This window comes from Maylandia zebra, linkage group LG8 (genome assembly GCF_041146795.1).
Source record: "Maylandia zebra isolate NMK-2024a linkage group LG8, Mzebra_GT3a, whole genome shotgun sequence".
In the NCBI taxonomy this organism is placed as follows: domain Eukaryota; kingdom Metazoa; phylum Chordata; class Actinopteri; order Cichliformes; family Cichlidae; genus Maylandia; species Maylandia zebra.
This window is the reverse complement of record NC_135174.1, coordinates 15,533,811-15,553,517: the sequence shown is the minus strand read 5'-3', so window position 1 is coordinate 15,553,517 and position 19,707 is coordinate 15,533,811. Positions and strand designations below refer to the sequence as shown.

Sequence of the window (19,707 nt, the reverse complement as noted above, 5' to 3'; positions counted from 1 at the left end):
TTTGTATAGCCAAAACTCTGTGTTTTAAACACTTTGCTGCTTCATTTCTTATTTAGATTATTTCTTACACGTTTCCATGGGTTACAGGCTGCAAAACCCTAAGATCCACTGAAGCAGTGCAGCATGAGCTAATGAATCACTTACTAATAAGTTACAAATTAATTTTCATTGTGAGTACCATTAGAGTTCCTCTCTCTTTGTGGGTACAGGCTGTCAGCTGATAGAGTAACTGTTTTTTGTGATTTTAACATGACCTATGAAGCGGTTATTTCAACACCTGGCCAGTATAAAGGCAATATGAAAGGTAGAATTTAAGCTAAACAGCATCATCAGCCTCGATCCACCTTGGTGGTTTTTAAACTTCTGAATTACATTTTTAAAAAAAAATCAAACTATGTTAAATTTCACTTAAATAAAGGTGAATTTCATCAGTGCAAAAGCATCAGCAAAGTAAATTTACCTGAGTTTTATATCATCTATTTCACCTGGTTACCCATCTCCACCACTGCTTCACCTAATTTAAGTGGCCACGAATACCACAGCCTGCTCTACAGCAGCACAACACAGCACAGTACTGTACACTGGATGTAAACACTGCTAACATAGCAGTTTAGCCTGCACTGAACTGTGTAGTATTTTCATACCATTTACATAACACAAAATGATTCCAATTCAAGTTTCACAACTTGAAATAACCGTTCAGCTACAGCAAAACATCCTGCACAGATCTAGCTTCTGATAAAAAAACCAAAAACAGAACAAGAACCATTAACGTAACAATACATGTAAAACTTTACATTTCTAGCTTGTCAACTGTCGCTCTCTGAGTTTATAGCTTTTGAAAATAACCTCGTCATCCTCTTATTATTTTTCTCCATCTCTGAGTGATCTTATTACAGATTCACTTTTCTCTCTCTGAAAAATAGCAGCTGTATCTTTAGCTTGCATAGCCAAGCTGCACAGACAGTTTGTGTGTTTATTGCTGAGTTCTTTGAAATTACCTGCCACTTTAAACACAGTTACTCCATTTATGCTACAGTACTCTTCCTAAGTAAGTATCTCCATGGCATCAGCTGGAAGGACGCCAGACTGCAGCACATTCATTACTCATTAACCGAAGACGTGGGAATGAAACTTTAACCCCTGCATGTTTCCATGGCACAGAAGCACAATCACAAGCATTTCATCATCTTCTTCATAACTTCTGCAATTCTTTGTGGCATGCAGGATATCAGCTTTTGAGATCTGCATGATCAGAGCTCTCAAGCCGATCAAAGCTTTTGGGCTTCTGCTTGTCCACTCATGGACAAGTCTCAGTTGTTGTGTCCTTGGGCAAGACACTTCACCTACCGCCTACTGGTGATGGCCAGAGGGGCCGATGGTGCGATATGGCAGCCTCGCTTCTGTCAGTCTCCTCCAGGGCAGCTGTGGCTACAACTGTAGCTGCCTCCACCAGTGTGTGAATGTCAGACTGAATGAATAGAGGAACTGTAAAGCGCTTTGAGGGTCTCGAAAAGCGCTATATAAATGCAATCCATTATCATTATTATTATTATTTCTTTGACTATCCTACAAATGTCCTCCAAGCCCAACTTCTTCCCGTGATCCAAGAGCAATCTGGTGGCAATTTTCCAGCATGATGGAGCAAAGTCCATCAATAACAATCCCCTATGAGCAAGCACTTGGTGAGAGGAAAGACTTCCTTTTAGCAGGAAGAAACCGCCGGCAGAACCAGGTTCAGGGAGGGGTCATCTATATGAATCTTATAAAATGCTTATTATTGTTCTTCATAATATCATAGAAACATGTAAAAAAATGCAAATAATCGAATTTTTTCAAATGAAGCAGCAGTGTTTATGAAACATTTGGGCACAACCCAACTTTTAGAAGTCACATTCCCTCGGAGCTTCACAAGACATACATATAAACACATTTTTAGCATACATAAGTTCGATTAGATTTCACAGGCCATACAAATGTATCGCTGAAGATTTACAGACTCTAGTTTCTTTACAAGCTGTTTCAAATGTAGCTCCAATAAAATCTTAACATCTCTCGATCTAAATGAAAAGCGCACATTTATATATAAACCTGCATGCTTTTGTGCCTTTCTTTTTACATTTCTAGCTTTATTCATTACACAGGGTGTATCAAAAGGAATAATCTGTTGTCAAAGTGCTTTAACTGTTCAGTCGTTCACCTGTAATGACTGAAACACTGTTTCTTTAAAAATACAGCCTTTCCAAATTGGATGACTCTTTTGATACACCCTGTGTAAACCACACTGATGCCCGGTGTTTATTTATATGTCCTGTGTAGCACCTTGAGAATGTAATTAGCTGAAAGGTGACAGAAGCTTCCTGTTTAAGATCCTTCTCTTGAGCACTGACATATATATTCTTGCAAGTTACAACAATGCATGGAAGCCCATCTGCTGCCGTCTGTTATTACAATTTCAACACTCGGTTGAGTTGTGTCACCAAAGTAACACTGCACGGATATGATATACCAGATATATCAGATATAGAGAGTATGCATTTTTTTAAGACTTCCCCTATTTGGTTAAGAGGGTAAAAAACAGACGCCTGGCTTCTCCATGCTTAGCGTGACAAACAAAGGAGCCTTCCAACAGCTCCAGTTAGCAACAATTTAAATACACTGCAACTGTTTCTAAAACTAGGATCACAGGTCAAAAATCAACCTTTAAAAATCTCTAAAAAAGAAACAAAAAACTCTGCTGATTTTATTGATGTGCACTCGACTCAGTGCTGTAATCACTACCGCTGCTCCTGACACGCTTGCTGCAACTGCAGCGTCTCTCCGATGTGGATCCTCTGGTGTCTTTTGAGGTTCTCCCCTCGACTGAAGCTCTTTCCACACTGGCTGCAGTAGTACGGCTTCTCACCCGTGTGGACCCTTTTGTGTTTTTTCAGGTCTCCCGCCTGACTGAAGCGCCTTCCACACTGGACGCAGCCGTACGGCTTCTCTCCTGTGTGGCAGCGCTGGTGGATTCTCAGGTTCCCCACCCTGCTGAACGTCTTTCCACAGACCACGCACAAGTGGAAGCCGTCTCTCCTGAGGTGCTCCATCCTGATCTGTCTGCCGTCCAAACCGGCCCTGATGTTCTTTGCTAATCCATGCCTCCTGTGTGCCATGTGATTTGAACGAACAAAAACGAGTCCATAAGGCTCGGCGCTAGCTTGCGGCCTGAGGGTCTCGGTAGAGGTGTGACGAGAGGAGTTGCAGCTTAAATCCATGCAGCCGGTGTACTGAGATTGAAGACATGGTTGTTGTGATGACATGCAGTCTGTGGGCTCTGATTCACTTTTGATAGCAGCCATGTTTAACCCAAACAGTGCGCTGGAGTAAGGGTCTGCGCCGGCGTCCCTGGTTTCAGACGGCATACGCTGCCCCTCTAAGTTGTGCGTTGCATCTGCCAGCTGTACTTTGTGGTGGTCTGTGGACATTTGCGCCAACTTGGACTCAGCTTGTGTCTGAATACCGCTGTGGCTCTCTTTTTCTTTAGTCTCCTGCTTCAAGACATAGTTGAGCTGGTTGCTGTTTTGCTCTGCGAGAGCAATAACATCCGAGTCATGCTTCTGAATGATGCGCCGATCCTGCTTTGCTGTTGTGTCGCACTCCTCTGCTGATGGCCCACTTGTAGTCAGGACAGCTGTGAAATTTGCAATCATGAATAAGAGACCTTAAGCAGAACAAAAATGTTACATTATCTGTAATAATAAATTCCTCACAAAAATTATATGTGTTCTCATGGGTGCTTTCTTTTGGTATCTTGTCCTGGAGCTCCTGCAGTCTCCTCTTCAGACTCTCGTTCTCTCTCTGTGTCCTGGCTGTTTTCTCCTGGTACTCTGACACCGTCTCCTTCACCACCTCCAGAACCTCCTGCACGGCTTCGGTCAGGAGTCTGGCCACCCGGGCGTTCAAACGCTCAAGTTTAGACATCCTGAAATGAAACACCACTTATGAGAACACATCTGTTTTTATATATTCATTAAGGAGAAATGTATGATAAGCAATACCGTTGATGCTACCGCTAGGTGATTACACTCATCAACCACCTAGTTAGGTACACCTGCTTAACTGCTCATTGTGGGGAATATTTTTTTGACCTCCTTAATACCAACCAAGCATAATTTAAACACCACAGCCTACCCGGTAATAAAATCTATGCTATGAAGAATTAAGGCAGTTTTGAAGGCAAAAGGGGGTCCAACCCGGTGCAAACAAGGTGTACCTAATAAAGTGTCCAGTGATTGTATATGACAGCACTGACGGGTGCAGTTACCTGTTACTTCAAACAACGAATTAGAGCCACCTGTTCTTTCAGAAACCAGTGATTACCTGTCCTGTTATTAAACCGTCATGCAACGCAATCCAATGATTTCCTACTACACTTCCATTCAGCTACATTCACCTTATTTTGGTCCGAGATTTAAAACATTGTAAACAGGTAAAATGATGGTTACTCATCTTCTAGAACCTGAAATACGTGGCAGTGTTATCTTGTAACTGTTACTAATATCAGTTTTAGATACGAGAATATTTTTAAATCTCCAGGAGTACCTGTAAGCTAGTCCCGAAGTTAGCTTCGTATGTCAATGTTTTCCGTTTAAACATCCCAGAGGTCCAAACACTTGGTCATAAGGCTATCGTGTTAGCAAAAATATACATAAATAAATCAATTTTAATGACAAGTAATTTATCCTATCAAACTTGTAAAGATAATTTATTAAAAAAAAAAAAAACTGACAACATGTAACAAAGCAGATCCACGAACAGCAAAAACAATCTTTAACATCCGGAAGCAGAACTCTGATCACGTGTGCAGAGGGGTTGTTTTCAAAATAAAAGTCCGAGTGAAACGCTTCTGTCTTCTTCTTATCATACAATAAATTGTGATATTGTGAATTATTTTGTTATATTAGGCCATCCTGAACCCTTAATTGTTTTGTGACATGACAGAGCCAATAAATAAAATATCACATATCTATATCTGAAGTCACAACAAAAGCATGAATACTGTCTCTGCACCTCAAGAATTATTACAAGAAGCCAAAATTAGGACCCTAATTGTAATCTACTCCTAACAGTGGCACATTATAAAGAGATCAAATTATTTTTTGAAGAGAACTGAGTTCATCCTATTGCTGAGGTCCTCCAAAACAGTCTCAGTTTCCCATCTGGGTCTTTGGTAACATTAATAACCCATACCTGCTAAAGAAATATGTTACAACATCACAGAGTAATCAAATTAAATAAGTGACCCTGAACTGAATAAGTAGAAGAGATCCCAATTGGTGGATATATTTTAGAAATGAGCTGTGGCTTCCAGTAGGTGCCTTTAAGTCTGATGATTCAGAACAATACAATTTTGGTTTTGAGACTGATTCAAAAGAAATTGTGCACCCGTCTCAAATATTGCAATGGACCACACAGAAGGACCAAAAGAATTTGATCAGCTAATTATTTTATTTGGAGATCACAATACAGAAACACACTACAGACTCCATGCTTCAAAATCTAGTAATGGAACAAACAAAATCTGACCAACAACAGCAGCTCAGGAAAACACAAGTGCTCCCTAAGAGGCAGTCTATTCTGTGAAGAAGGCACATTAACCTCTTTATATGTTTTTAGCTGACCTCGAAAAACCCACCAGCCTTCACAGATGAGTCTGCTGGTGCTTCTTTAAGTTACTTGAGTGACTGAAGCTTTTCCCGCACTGGCTGCAGGCAAACGGCTTCTCTCCTGTGTGGTAGCGCAGGTGTACTGTGAGGTACCCCGACTGGCTGAAGCGCTTGCCGCACACCGAGCAACAGTACGGCCTCTCCCCTGTGTGCACCCGGTTGTGTTTCTTATAGTCACCTGCATGCCTGAAGGTGCGACCGCAGAGAGAGCAGCTGTAGTGTTTTCGGACGTTTCTCTGCAGTTTCTCTGCTGAGGACGAGCAGCCCACTTCTGTGTTGGTTTGGTTTTCTTCTCCGGCATCGTTTGCACTGATGTGTCTCGCTGGCTCCTGTACGTCACGTTCTGAATCAATGTAGAAAACTGCAGACTCACCTCCGAGTCCTGCAGTGCTCGTTGATGGATCGCAATAAAAATAATTCACAATACGCAAGCCATCGTTATCTGATGCAGGCTCTACTTTCGTTTTCTGGTCATTTTCAGAATGCAGAGGTGCAATGAAGGGTCTTTCGTGGTTTAATAGTGAGGCTGACTGTCCATCATGTGTCTTTGTTTTCAGATTTCCCAGGCTTTCTGTTGCACGGTCAGGGGAAAAGCAGGAAGCACCTAATGACTCAGTGTCTTTATCAACAGGGATGACCACCTCTTCTTTCTCTTTCATGTCTGCTGGGATGGATGCAAACATTTCTGGCACAAATCCTGCAGGAAGACACACATTAAACTACTTTAAAAAAGTTTAAATCCAGCTGTTTCACCACTTGTACTCACAGCTGGATCCTTTGTTTTCTTACCATTGCTCTCCAGGTTAATTCTGTCTTGCAGCTCCTGCAGTCTCCTCTTCAGACTCTGATTCTCTCTCTGGGTTCTGGCAGTTTTCTCCTGATACTCGCACACAGTTTCTTTCACCACATCCAGAACCTCCTGTACTACTTTAGACAGGAGCTTTTCCACTCGAACATTAAGGCGCTCAATTTTGGCCATCTTTAAGGACTAAGAAGACAAAAAATTAAGGAGCATATTTAACAGACTTTTGCAGGATGCAACATGTGTTCTGCACATTTCCACTTAGATAAATGAAAGAAATAATGGCGATTGGATATTTATGCAACAAAGAACAACAACAAAAAAAAATAGCAGAATGTATTATTTAAGAGGAAAGCAGAAAAAACGGGAGTGCATTTTTACTACCAGTTATTAACAAGCCGAATGCTCACATACCTTGAGTTTAATGCGATCCCATGAAGCATGCGCAGTCTCAACAGCCGCTCAAACTGCAATCGTGAATTGTTTAAAATATTAACACTCATGCAGGTAATCGTTTCCCTTTAAAATGATTCCTGCAGGTAGATTAAAAATGGCAGCCAGTGCGTCCGCCGAACATCTTTGTGTGAAGCTTTTCCTGCTGTAAACCGGGTCAGGTGTTAAAACGGTTTAATAAACAGCGCGATAGCAATAAAGCGGCAGCGTCCTCTTCATGGGTTTGAAGCGTTCCTGAGGCCCGTTGCTGCCACCTACTGGTAAGGGCTCAAAACATAACACCACAAAGCTGTACTGCGTTTACTAAAATTCAAATATACTGTACCTCAAACATGCACTATGAAAAATGTGTTTCTGTTGACTGTCCTATGGGCTCAAATTGTGGTCATAAATATTTTGTACTTGTAAATCAGAATGCGTATATATATTTGTGCATCTGCAGATAAGAATTTGTGTGTGCGTAAGAAAAAGATTTGTGTGTGTAAAAATATTTACACAAGTTACAAGTTGTTTTTGTTAAGGTCTGGTTACAGATACAAAGCAAAAAATATATATATAAAAAATACGTGTGAAACTGCACTCAAGTTTCAACTTACAAGTACGAGTTTTGACCCGAGTTTTCTTCCTTTCAGCTGATTGGTCAATGTCTTGTCAATCACAAATTTAACTATCCAATCAGAGAACAGATGACTACTCTCAAATGATAGCCTGTTATATCAAACTGTAATGTGCACAAGTCTAGAGAACAAAGAAACACCAGTCATGTCGTATTTTGAGGTGCTTTATAGTCACAACATGCTCCACAAGTTCAAACTCTGCTAGCTTTGTTTTGTATCTCACGAGGTAAACAACGCAGAGTCACAGTCACAAGTCGTTTCAGCAACTGATTACACTGGCACAAATCAAAAAAAGAAAAGAAAAGTGTTCTAAGGTCTGAGTACACATCCAACCCTTTTCCCCTAAATTCATTTTTTGTTTCAAATGCACATTAAAAGAAGCTGTTACAAAATGGCAAAAAAAAAATATTTACAAGCTAGTAAACTTATTACATTAATACATTAGGTCTTTGTCACATTACATTTTTCGCACAAAAACTCATGAATGAGATAAAGGCAGTGTTGTGTTCATCGTTCCCCCTCCAGAGCCGTTTCTTCGAACAAGCTGAGCAGGTTCTTTGGTTCCAAGCTGGGTCGAGGAGGTACGACCTCCTCCACTTGGACCCAGTTGCGCCCACGCCGCTGTGAGGACTTGGTGGATGGAGAGTGTAAGCTCTGGAAGGAGTCTGCGTCCAGCTCGGCATGTATGGGACTCACTTTAGGTGTCAGTGTGCGGCAGGAGCCATTAGTGTGGATGCTGGAAGGGGTCTGAGCAAGTTTACATGAGAACCAGCCACTAAGATTTGAGTGAGTGGGTGTGTGGGCAGGACTCTGGTGATAGCGCATTGGCGAGCCCGGGAGAGGCGTGGATGTGCTCTCTACAGACAATCTGGATTTTACCCTGTGACATGAAAACAAAGGAAGATAAAAAAGGAGAGTTAAACAGAACAAATATACTCACTTAAAAATTTTCTTCCATCCTATTGATGCGATAATTCTCTACCTTTGTGAGAAGGTGGGGGACAGTTCTGGGTCTGTGGGATGAAAAAACACTGCATCCTCTTCTGGGGTCCCGGAGTCAGTATGCATGGCACTGAGAGGCAGGGTTAAATCCCTGTCCCAACTGTCTTTAGGAGGAGTGCAGGGAGCTGGATTGTTCCAATGAGGGAGGAAGGGCAAGCGAAAGAAGGAGAGGAATCTACACCCAAAGGAGACTACGATCTATGAAGAAAAGAAAATATAGAAAAATGTATTTGTCAAGGTTGAGGAAAGTAAACTTTAAAGGCTGAAGTTTGGAATTGGCCAGGCTAAATTAACTTCAGGACTGATTCACTGGATTAGAGATTTTCTAACTGATCATCTGAAAAGCTTTGTATTAATCATGTTTTATTTGGTGAAACCATTGTTAGTACGGGGGATCCTCAAGGGTGTGTTCGATCACTATTGTTATTTTCTGTTTAAATGACATGCAGGGAATGTGAAAATGTTAAAATATGCTGATGATTGTCTTTTGTTTTTATAGGAACTCTAACTATTTTGTTCAGGTTCATAGGTTGAAAGAGAGGTTTAAATCTTGTTATTTGTTGATTAATGTCCACAACACGTGTTTCACTTGAATAACACAGACCCGATGGACAGGTTTTCCACTTTATATATATTGATGGCAAGATCAACTTTATGATTAATGCTTTATCCATTTACAAGGAAGCTAATCAGAGATTCATTGTTATCAGGACGTCAAGAGGTTTCGGAGTTAGGCACAACGTTTTGGAAAGAGTTTGTCAGCTTGATTTTACGTTCAGTATCTCAGCCTGGTTTGGTAGCCTGACTGTGGCAAACAGGAACACAATAGCAAAATAAACAGGATTGTCAGAATTTCTGGAAAAATGATTGGTTGACAACAAACTTTATTGGCTAAGCTGTGTCATCAGACCATCTTCAGGAAAGCTCGGTCTATTGTTGCTGACCGTGAACACCCCCATTATTCTGACTTTGAATTAATGTTCTCAGGACAACTTTATAGGATCCCTCTAGCTAAAGGGGTATAAGGGATCATTTGTACCAAATGCAATCAGCATGCTAAATAATAAGATGCTGTGGTGTATTTCTATAGTTGTATTGAATTTATAGATATGCATATCTATGAATGTGGGCCGATATCTCCCAGGATTCATGAACTGATTGGTTGATTTGTGGCTTGGTGAACCGAAAACAGCTGCCCATTATGTGGACAATAAAGTTATTCTATTTTTAATGCTGTGGCATCCTTACAAGGACATTTTACTAAACTGTTAATCAAAATAATCAATCCTAAAAGATTAATATTTAAAGGATTTAGTGATTCTGTTACCTGACACAGGGAGGCCAGTGTCAGCATCGTCTCAGCAGCCATAAGATACATGCGTCTCCTCCACCTGCATTTCCTAACAGAGGGGAGGGCAAGAAGCTCAGAGACTGTGGGTCTCTCAGACGGCTCTGGGGCCAGCATCATCTGTAGGACTGTCTGAAGCTCCTCTGACAGGCCTGCAATCACACATGGAAGTTTAAAAGAAAAATCATTATATCAGATGAGGAAATTGATGAGGCCTCCTAGAGCAGATCTCACCGTTGGTAAACTCTGTGGGGAGACAGCCTCGCCTGAGCTGCTGCCACCCCTCGCCACCATTTGGAACCTCGATATTACAAGCAAGCTCCAGTATGGAAACCCCCAAACTAAATAAAAAAGGATGCGATAATATTTAGACACTTATTTCAAATCAGATCAGTCACATCTGTACATAATGAATCACATATGTACCTGAAAACATCTGCAGCAGGTCCATACTCCCCACGCAGCAGCTCGGGGGCCATGTATCTGGGATCACCCTCCTGAACATCGTCCTTTGATTTCTCCCCTGCAGCTCCCATCTGTTTGAGCTCAAGCAGCAGCCCGAAATCGCCCAGCTTCAGACGACCAGAGGCGGTGATGAGGACGTTGGCGGGCTTGAGGTCCAGATGCACGAAGCCATGAGAGTGTAAGTGCTGCAGTGCTGAGAGGAGATCGCACAGGTAGGCCCAAGCAGCAGGCTCGTCTGTTTACAAGCAAAAAACACAAGTCAGCATGAACGAGGATGTAGAAGTTTTATACAAAATCACAGCTGATACAAACTGTTTTTGGGCAGACCTGGGCCAGGAGGCTGGTTCTCAGCGTGATGCAGCAAGCTGGTGCTGCACAGCTCTGTCTGGATGTAGAGTCGGCCGCACTCCTCCCAGGCAGCCACGAAGTTCAAAATATGAGGGTGAGGACACAGGTGCTCGTGATTCCTGGCTTCCCTGACGCTCCGATTCCTCTCACTGTTACCCCTGAAGCGCTGAGCAGAGCGTTTGACTGCGTACTGACGACCATCTCTGTTGCTTTGCACCTGGAGAGAGAAAAGAAAATATCCAGAAATTACAACTTTTGGAAAAATAAACAAACAAATACTTAAAATCCTGAATTTTCCAGTTTCCTTGATGTGAAGAAACAGCAACACCAAATATATTATGTTATTATATAGCCCTCTTTATTTAAATCTGTGTTTTGCTCACCTTGTAAACTTCTCCAAATGATCCCCTCCCCAGCAGGCCCAAGTTAGTAAAGCACTGATTGAAGTAGGACTGCTGTTTGCTGGGATCATACGCAGAATTTGGAGATTTACTGAGGGAATTAGACAGGGGTGTCCAGGGGGATTGATGCTGAGGAAACATTCTGCTCAGCGGGGGGCATCCTTTAGACGGTGGCAGCGGAGGCAAAGAATTTGAGAGACGAGCAGGGGAATAGTAGGATGAGTTTGACGTAGACGACGAGGAAAAAGGCAGCCGGCGCTTTTTGAGAGAGAAGGACTGCTCCGCGTGGGAGAAGTGGGTTGGAAGAGGGAGAGCCACCCTCGGCATTGTAGTTTCCACCGCCACAGACATTGTGTCGACCTTTTCTGTTCTTTACTATAAAGACAGGAAGCTGTAACAGTCAAAAGTAAAAATTGTAAACATAAGCAATACATACAGCTACATATATGTAGATGTGGTGAGAATTTTACATACACTCTCTTTTCATAGTTGAATGATTTAACAGCATACATCTTAAGTGGCTGTAAAAAAGAAGAATTGGGTAAACGAGTTTGGATTTATTTTAGATTTTCTCTAATACACACAAGGTCAAGAGTATATTCCGCCACTTATATTTGGTTAAATGTCCCTGAGCAAGTTGCACCTCGATTAGACCCCTTTGGTACCCATCAACAAGCATCTGGCATAATTGTGGTTGGATATCTGACCACTCGTCTTGACAGAATTCATTTAAATTAGTTGGTTTCCTGGCACAGACTCTGCTTTTAAGCCTAATCAGTACATTTTCTACAGGGTTGATGTCAGAGCTTTGGGAAGGCCATTCCAGGTTAGCCTGCTCTATCCATTCCTAAACCAGTTTTGATATGTAATTGGGATCATTGACAACACAAGTGAACACACAGGATTACAGAAAATCCCAAATAAATTCAAACTTGTGCACCCAGTTTTTTGTTTTTGGTAATTAAAGATGTTTGCTGCACAATCCTTCCACCCTGGAAAAACAACAGTTCAAATAAATCATTAAAAGCTCCAATTCAACATGGTATTCATTCCCACATTGGGTATTTATAAATTTCCTCACCAGAACTGGAAGTTGATTTTTTTCACAACTAGTGCTCAGTTTTAATGGTTTCTTTTCATCTAGTTCTCCACAGAGCAAAGGCAAAAAGGTATTATTTATGAAGACTGAAAAAAACAAACAAAAAAATGGGTCTTTCTAGACTGATCCCCACCCATTTAGCACTACTCCTGGTACATCTGGTTTGACAGGTTGTAGAGCTTTTGTCTGATATCGGTATCGGCACAGTCCTCTCGATCCATTGATACTAAACCCATTTGTAGGAAGACAGGTATTCCTTTTCCCAGCCCAGCCCCTGGCGTCAGGGGGAAAGTAAAGACCCGCTGATAAAACACAACTGATTAATTTTTCCAACATAACTTTTCGCTTTGTTAACGTAACATTACTCGAAGCACAAATACTGTCCATTAGTTTATAGCAATGACAACTGTCACCGCAGCTAAATACCTGTGGCTAACGTTAACCCCGGGCGGAACAAAACAAACATGACAACACAGCCTGATTAGCTGGCTAGCCCGCGAGAAGATAACTTACTCTAACTGACATTTTATATTTAACTATTTAATTAAAGCGGAATTAAAAAACGTTACCTCGCAGACCATAGTCCACTTTTGACGACAGGTTTCAAAACAGCGGTCTTCTATCCAAACCCTGCGCGTACACCCTTCAAGCGTCAACCTACCTCGCGCCAAATTCTGAAACTCTCACGTAGCGCTGCGTAGCTGGTCTCCGTGAATACGGAATGTACGAGTTGCGCATGTACATTGCGCAATATCCGAGAGCAGTGCAGTCTGGGCTTTTGCTGCAAAACACAGAGCTGGCGTAACTGGCTAGCTAGCTGACCACTTGAAATGGTAACTTTAATATTATTGCCGATTAGTTCGGGAGAGTCGTACGTAGATTTCGACACTCTGTTAATGTTCGGCGATGTGTTCAAACGTATTAACGTGATAATAACAGCGGATACTGTTGGCTATAGAAATGTTAATTTCACTTTTGCTTTGCTAGCTTAGCCTTTCCATCCATAACCGAGGGGGTGTAGCTAGCGAGGGAACTTAGCTCAGCTAACCTTGGAAATGCTGTAACGCTAGCTAGCTAATTAATCCAGGCAATATCATGTGGTTAGCTGAGTGTGTACTGTATTTGTCAGACCTATTCCGTGTGTTATCTAGGGCTGTTTTCCACCGAACTATCAAAACAGTTGACGTGTCGGCTAATATCGCGCTAGCCCAGAGCTACGTCTGCTTCACACTGTTCACTGTTATTTGCTAGCGTATGAATAAATGAAGTGACACTTATCAGAATATCTATTACAGAATCCGCTATCAAATTTTCATGTAATATAACCTTTTAAAAATCTTCGCTGTACAGTCAGGTTAGGTGTTTAAGCAGTTTCGGATAGGCATGCAATATTAACGAGTTTTGTGGCCTAATGAGATGTTTTGTCTAGTAAAACGGGGTTATTGTTGGTCATAATATATATTTACTCAAGAACTATATTTTTGTGGATAGACGTTCTTAATGTGGAGTAACGTTTCATAGAACCCAATCCTCAACTTCTTGGTAAATGAGCAACTGTAGCTGGTTTTTACATTGTGTGCCCCCCTTTTTTCCTTTCAGGACGTGTTCTTAATGATCCGGCGTCACAAGACCACAATCTTCACAGATGCCAAGGAGTCCACCACTGTCTATGAGCTGAAGCGTATTGTCGAGGGAATACTTAAAAGACCACCCGAGGACCAGCGACTCTACAAAGTGAGCTTACAGCATCAGAAAGACTAAATGTGCACTTTAATTTTGCCAGAATGTAGCCAGTGTTAATGTTAACATTCACAGTAGTTGAATATTACCCCAACAAACTTCAACCTCATGGTAAATATTGGTAATTATTGACCTATTTCAAAATTACCATTGAATAGGAAATTATCAGAAAAATTTGCAGTTGTGGAAAATCTATTTAGATTCTTTTACCTATGACAGATTTCTGATCCCTTTCAGGCAGGTTTTTAAAAGCTGGCATCTGATGTGGGACATTGTTCTGTGCTCATATTGCTTGATCTCAAATAGCTTTTCTAACCTGTGGAGTTTCACAAGGCTCAAACCTGGGCCTATTACATCCTTCCTTTAGCTGGGATCGTTCAAATCTTTCGGGGGCATTACTTGTCATGTCCATGCTGAAATGTCTTTTAAGCCTCACCAGCTGGATAGACTGTCCACCCTAGCTAATTGTTTATAATGATTTAATGTTTGGCTTTCCAGCAGTTACCTTGTTTTAATCTTCAGTGAGACTGAGACCAGGATTATAACTCCTCCTAAAATATATTCAAGAACCTGTCAAGCGATTGCCTCCTTTTGTTCATCTTTGAAGTCTAGTGTTTGTAATCGCTCTGTAATATTTTATGTCATTTTCTGGTTTCTTTCATTAAAGGAAGATTTCCAAATTGTAAGCTATGGTCTTCCATGCTGGACTGGAGAAAATTGTTCATATATTTGTGTCTTCGTGCTTATATTACTGGAACACCCTATTTACCCGCTTAGATTAATCATCTCTTTCATACCTCCAAATGATACAAAATGTTGCATCCAGACCCTAATACAGACGTGCTCACATTCTCTTTGTTTTATGCTCTTTACGTCGGCTCACAGTTGATTTTAGAATTCGTTTTAAAATTCTCATATTTACATACAGAGCACTAAATCAAGCTCAGACTACTAATCTCAGTTTCTCATTAAACACACTGCTTCGCACTTGCTCAAAATACATTAGTTGTTCCTCATATAAGATTGTAGACTGGGGTATAGAGCCTTTCAGTCTGTGGCAGCCAAGACTATGGATCAGTCTGCCACTCCAGCTATATTTAGCTCGCTCTTTAGACTTCATGGAAAAGTCGTTGAAACCTTTTTGGTTTAAGTATTTAGATTGTGTTGTAATATTTTTGGTTTTGTATTGCTATTGAACTATGTTTTAAGTATCTAATACATTTTATTGTGATTATTCCCAGTTTTCACTTGTTTTCCTGTGCAGTAATTTGTAACTCTGTAAATAAACATTGCTTACTTAAATATTTTCTATCAGAAACACGCTCTGCATATTAGTTGGACTATCTTCTTAAATTCTGAGGTCATGATATTTTTGTATTACAGGATGATCAGCTGCTAGAGGACAGCAAAACTCTGGGTGACTCTGGATTCACCAACCAGACTGCCAGACCTCAAGCCCCAGCTACAGTCGGTCTGGCCTTTCGTATTAATGGTATGTTGTGGTTATGCTGTTTGTTTGGTTTTAAAGATCAGGGGTACACTACACAGCAAAAATGAGTACATTCCTATGAACCATTGCTTAAATATCTTAGTATAAAAATCGTTCTCAGAGTTGAACTGTCATGTATTTACTCTTTATTTAAAATCAGAACAGTTTAGAGTTACAGTGTTAAAGTAGCGGTGTAGTGGTTAAGACATGTGAATGACCTTCTGAGGAGACACAAATCCTGCCTCAGGGGGTTGCAAGCTTGTGTACTGCCAGTGCGAGCCCAGATAAATGGGAGGGTAACGTCAGGGAGGGTATTTGGTGTAAAATCTGTTCTAAATCAAACATGTGGCTCCCTCTATTAAGGCGGCTTCTTGGGAAATAAGGGAGCAGCTAAAAATACCTCAGTTTACTTTATTAAAATACGGGCTTCACTATAGGAACTCACCTATAGGAAACACACCTTTTATTACTGAGATAATTTGAGATGTCCACCTTTACATTTGGTGGATGATACCATTGTTCCTTGTTTTTATATAGAGATGTTCTTCCTTTCTTTAGAGACAGTTTCTTTAACATGGAGAGCCTGTGTTGTTCTCTTTTTGTCTTAAAAATACCCCAGTAGTGTTTTCTTGGATTTGAGTCAGGCAACATACTTGGCCAGCTTATAGTTTCACTGTTTTCTCCTTAAGGAACTAATGTGTCATGTTGGCAGTCTGCTTTGTTCATGTCAGACGCGCTGGTGTTTTTATGTGAACCTAACTGATTTATTTCCATTTGAGCAAAGAAAGGACTCAAAGTATTCGCAAGCAAGCTATCTTTTTATTTCTTTAGGAAGGGTGAATCTGAAGTTTTTGTTCTGAAGCTCAAGTAAGGGTTTTTATTTATTCCCCAGGTTGTGATGCTTGGAAATTGACATTGTGCAATCTCCTTCAAACTGTCACAGAAACTCTGCTTTCCTCTGATAAGTCCTGTGCCAAATTAAAGGCATTTTTCCTTTTCTTTTGCACAGTTACATTATATAAGTAGTGCACTGGCCGTAGCATCATTCTGGGAAGACAGACACTCAAGCACTGTTGCTTGTTCTGTTGGCTAAATTACTTCCTCAACATGTCTTCAAGTTCTCCAGAGCCCTGATAATGAACTGATCATTTGATTCAGGTGTGTTGACCCAGGGTGATACCTAAAACCTGCAGGACACTGGCCCTTGAGGCCCAGAGTTCCCCACCCCTGTTCTAAAGTATTTGAGTTGAAGATTCATAAAAGGTTATATGCTACATGTAATCTTGGAAACAGTGTAATTATTGAGAAGGAATAAAATTTGAGAATCAAGTGATGTTCTCAGTTCCGATGTGTACTAAATTTTCCTCTGTCATAAAGAGTAGTTTTCCGTTTTACCAAGAAGTATGACTCTTTTTTTTTTTTTTTTTATGTTAGTAGCACGACTGGTGGAAAACGTTTGTGCTATTCTCTTTTAATAAACCATCACTGATCTCATTTAGCAACAGTGTTTTTCAGTAGACAACCATGATGAATGACTGACTAATCCATTCTTTTGCACTGTAATCTGTGGTCTTCAGCACAACAACATGTCTACTTTTCTATTTTTTTTTTAAATATATATTTATTTATTTTTTAGTCTTTTTGCCTCTCATACTGTATTTATTTAGGAAATGAGAGGTGGCTCGAGACTTTTGCACAGTACTGTAAATCGCATCACTGAATGAGTGTATTGTGTGTCACTCAAAAGAAAGCTTCAAGGTAACTTCTCCTTCAAAACTCATTCCTTAAAAATTAAGGTGTGATTTTATTCTGTAACTAACTCAAGAAGACTCATTGTAGATTTTCAGCGTGGATTTACCAGCAGTTATATTTAAGAGCATGCACAAAGGGCCCTCAGCGGCATTAAAATGTGTTGCGTGTAACCCGAGTCCCCGTGCCTTAAAGCTGTGGCTCAAATTATGCACTTCTACCTTTAAGTGCATTGAGCAAAGCTTGTCCTTAGTTACACGAGCATGAATCTGTTTTGAAGGATTTTCCCCTGGATACACTTGCTCTACAGTAATGATTCATTTCAGCAACCTTTTATTATGTGCAGCCACATTAAACTCTGCTGTCACGATGGAGCTCATGCTTCCTTGTCTCTGTGCCCTGCAGATGAGATGTTTGAGCAGCTGCACATCGAGGCCTTTTCCAGCCCCCCGGAACTCCCTGATGTGATGAAGCCTCAGGACTCTGGTAGCACTGCTAATGAACAGGCAGTGCAGTGATGGCAGAGGCAGGAAGCGAGCATCGGCGGGAAGGATGGAAGTGGCAGTGTGCAGATTAACTGCGGTGAAGAAGTAGCGGGGTGGAGGATGTGTAAAATAGTTTCATTTGATTGGATGGGGACGTTTTAGGTAACCAAGCCGATCCATGTTACCTTCATGTTGTCATCTCAACATCCCCCCCACACGTTTTTGTTGTTTTTTTTGTTTGTTTGTTTTTTAACTCTATTGATTTCCACATCACATGCAGTTCAGCTCCTTGAATTTGCTCCTAAGCACCGAGTGAAGAAGTTGGTTTGGAAAGTGTGATTGTGTGTATGCGTGCGTGTGTGTGTGTGTATGTGTTGAGTTATTCTAATTATTATCATTAATATTTTGGAAAGGGTGGAGGCGTAGTTGTGTGTCACAGTGCTCTAGAATTAACATGCATGGGTAAGAGTCCAGTGTGTGAATCAGCAAATGCATGAACAAACTCAAAACAAAGGCTTTACATTCACAGAAGCAGATAGACCTACCACTGATTCGTTTCTCTGGTCTGATTCCCACTTTTCGTTGTACATTTCTGATTCGATCGTAAACCAGGAAGAATGTCTGTAAGATAGTTGCGTTCATTTTTGTTTTCATCATCATTTTGTTTCTTCGGTTTGTTTCACGCGTTAGTCCCTTGTTGTGTTTCACGCACTGAGACCAAAGGCAGGTACCTCTTGGACAGCAGAGGGATTATTTTTCTTCTTCTTTAGTTGTTTGGTCAAAGGATATTCTGTCTGTGACATACAGTATATACACAGGAGGAGCGTTTCTTGTGTTAAACTTTTCATTTTGTAAATGCACACATCACAAGTCACCAACACTTACGTGGCATCTTCCCCTTATTACACATGCATAGCCTGTAACTGTGATCTTGCTTAATTAAAAGTTTTTCCTGTTTGGTTTTTTACTCTGACTGCTTTTTGATTTGTTTGTTTTTTTATGTTTTTTAAGTTTGTGTCAGTATTTAATGAATAAATCAGTAATTCAGTGTATTGATCTGTGTTGGAGGCACTGGGCAGGGCTGTAGCAGTGATTCTTACAACCATGTAAAGCCTGAACCATGAAATAATTTCCAGAAAATTTTAACTTTTTGACAAAGGAGTGTTTATTGATCCTTGACAAATTTAAAAAAAAAGAGAACTTAAATATTAAATTGCATATGTGAGTTCTAATTTGCATCATATTTGCTTTTTCATTTGATTTATGTATCGCTCAAAAAATGCGTTTCTGTTTTGGGGGTAAAATCGAAATCACTGATGATGTAGAAGTCACAAAACTCATATACAGGTGTGATAGTGACGTTAACAATGCCTCTGTCCAGCCCATATGTGAGCCGGCATGCACAGTAAGCAGGTATAACAAATTGTCATATTTAAATTGTATTATTTACACTTGTGCTTTTTATTCTGTGATATGTTAAAAACTGTGAAACTGCTATTTTCTTTCTGGGATTTGTAGAACAGGATGGACAGTTTTTCTTTTATAATATAGATTCACTGTAAAATTAAAGCTCAAATCAACAAAAACGCCCCCTTCAAACCTCCAGGAGGTATCCAAAAAGCACCAGGTTTATTTTAAGCTGTTGATATTTGGTCCTAACTTCTACACTAATTAAAATTCTCCAAAAGGCATTGCCAGCAAAAATGTAGTGTAGAGGTCCAGTTAAGTGACTGGAATGAGTCACTTAATGAGTTGTTTTTCACCATATCACTGTCATGTTAAAACAACCTGAAGCTGCAAGAGTGAAAAGCTTACCTGGAACCAGAGGAATGCAGCAGGGATTAGGGCTTTGGACATTTCGTAGCAGAAAACGCCACAAGTAGAAATTATGGCATTAAAGATGATTTTAGTTCTATTTAGGGTCCATGAGAGTGAAACACAGCTGATGCACAGCTGCCAGACCTCCACCTGTAATACGACCATAGGTTACTACGCCCTGCA

The 19,707-nt window shown here is 40.7% G+C and overlaps 4 protein-coding genes across 9 annotated transcripts; 1 reads left to right on the top strand and 3 right to left on the bottom strand.

The window, feature by feature from the left end:
* Positions 1-382: 382 nt before the first annotated feature.
* Positions 383-4,827, bottom strand: LOC101480971 (uncharacterized). Of its 3 annotated transcripts, none has more exons than XM_004574974.3 (3): positions 4,585-4,827; positions 3,753-3,964; positions 383-3,673 (listed from the first exon to the last, which is right to left on the bottom strand). In XM_004574974.3, exons 2-3 carry the CDS (start codon positions 3,961-3,963, stop codon positions 2,778-2,780), a joined length of 1,107 nt encoding a protein of 368 aa, XP_004575031.2. In that variant the 5' UTR covers position 3,964; positions 4,585-4,827; the 3' UTR covers positions 383-2,777. The 3 variants fall into 3 exon arrangements, with proteins under 3 accessions (XP_004575031.2, XP_004575033.2, XP_004575032.2); XM_004574976.6 differs by lacking the exon at positions 4,585-4,827 and adding an exon at positions 4,307-4,407; XM_004574975.4 differs by lacking the exon at positions 4,585-4,827 and adding an exon at positions 4,041-4,115.
* Positions 4,828-5,479: 652 nt separating this feature from the next.
* LOC101480686 (uncharacterized) lies at positions 5,480-7,201 on the bottom strand. Its single transcript, XM_004574973.3, has 3 exons — positions 6,925-7,201; positions 6,498-6,696; positions 5,480-6,405 (listed from the first exon to the last, which is right to left on the bottom strand). Exons 2-3 carry the CDS (start codon positions 6,685-6,687, stop codon positions 5,684-5,686), a joined length of 912 nt encoding a protein of 303 aa, XP_004575030.1. The 5' UTR covers positions 6,688-6,696; positions 6,925-7,201; the 3' UTR covers positions 5,480-5,683.
* Positions 7,202-7,728: 527 nt separating this feature from the next.
* Positions 7,729-12,988, bottom strand: pkmyt1 (protein kinase, membrane associated tyrosine/threonine 1). Of its 4 annotated transcripts, XM_004574969.4 has the most exons (9): positions 12,813-12,947; positions 11,619-11,665; positions 11,127-11,535; positions 10,723-10,960; positions 10,357-10,630; positions 10,165-10,271; positions 9,910-10,082; positions 8,563-8,780; positions 7,729-8,460 (listed from the first exon to the last, which is right to left on the bottom strand). In XM_004574969.4, the coding sequence occupies exons 3-9, from the start codon at positions 11,493-11,495 to the stop codon at positions 8,088-8,090; spliced, it is 1,752 nt and encodes a 583-aa protein (XP_004575026.1). In that variant the 5' UTR covers positions 11,496-11,535; positions 11,619-11,665; positions 12,813-12,947; the 3' UTR covers positions 7,729-8,087. The 4 variants fall into 4 exon arrangements, with proteins under 4 accessions (XP_004575026.1, XP_004575028.1, XP_004575025.1 ...); XM_004574971.2 differs by lacking the exon at positions 11,619-11,665 and having other exon boundaries at positions 12,905-12,988; XM_004574968.2 differs by lacking the exon at positions 11,619-11,665 and having other exon boundaries at positions 12,813-12,952.
* LOC101480389 (elongin-B) lies at positions 12,929-18,673 on the top strand. Its single transcript, XM_004574972.4, has 4 exons — positions 12,929-13,076; positions 13,843-13,977; positions 15,367-15,475; positions 17,627-18,673. The coding sequence occupies exons 1-4, from the start codon at positions 13,074-13,076 to the stop codon at positions 17,737-17,739; spliced, it is 360 nt and encodes a 119-aa protein (XP_004575029.1). The 5' UTR covers positions 12,929-13,073; the 3' UTR covers positions 17,740-18,673.
* The last annotated feature ends 1,034 nt before the right edge of the window (positions 18,674-19,707 follow it).

Bases quoted from the DNA above. Each gene is read 5' to 3' on its own strand.
- LOC101480971 (XM_004574974.3), bottom strand. From the start codon at position 3,963: ATGTCTAAACTTGAGCGTTTGAACGCCCGGGTGGCCAGACTCCTGACC. The intron at 3,674-3,752 runs GTGAGGAATTTA...CAAATTTCACAG, and splicing joins TGAGAACACATATAATTTTT to CTGTCCTGACTACAAGTGGG.
- LOC101480686 (XM_004574973.3), bottom strand. From the start codon at position 6,687: ATGGCCAAAATTGAGCGCCTTAATGTTCGAGTGGAAAAGCTCCTGTCT. The intron at 6,406-6,497 runs GTAAGAAAACAA...GTCTTCCTGCAG, and splicing joins AATTAACCTGGAGAGCAATG to GATTTGTGCCAGAAATGTTT.
- pkmyt1 (XM_004574971.2), bottom strand. From the start codon at position 11,495: ATGTCTGTGGCGGTGGAAACTACAATGCCGAGGGTGGCTCTCCCTCTT. The intron at 8,781-9,909 runs GTAACAGAATCA...TTTTCTTCATAG, and splicing joins CACTGGCCTCCCTGTGTCAG to ATCGTAGTCTCCTTTGGGTG. The intron at 8,461-8,562 runs GTAGAGAATTAT...TTCATGTCACAG, and splicing joins TCCCCCACCTTCTCACAAAG to GGTAAAATCCAGATTGTCTG.
- LOC101480389 (XM_004574972.4), top strand. The intron at 13,978-15,366 runs GTGAGCTTACAG...TTTGTATTACAG, and splicing joins AGGACCAGCGACTCTACAAA to GATGATCAGCTGCTAGAGGA. The intron at 15,476-17,626 runs GTATGTTGTGGT...TGTGCCCTGCAG, and splicing joins TCTGGCCTTTCGTATTAATG to ATGAGATGTTTGAGCAGCTG.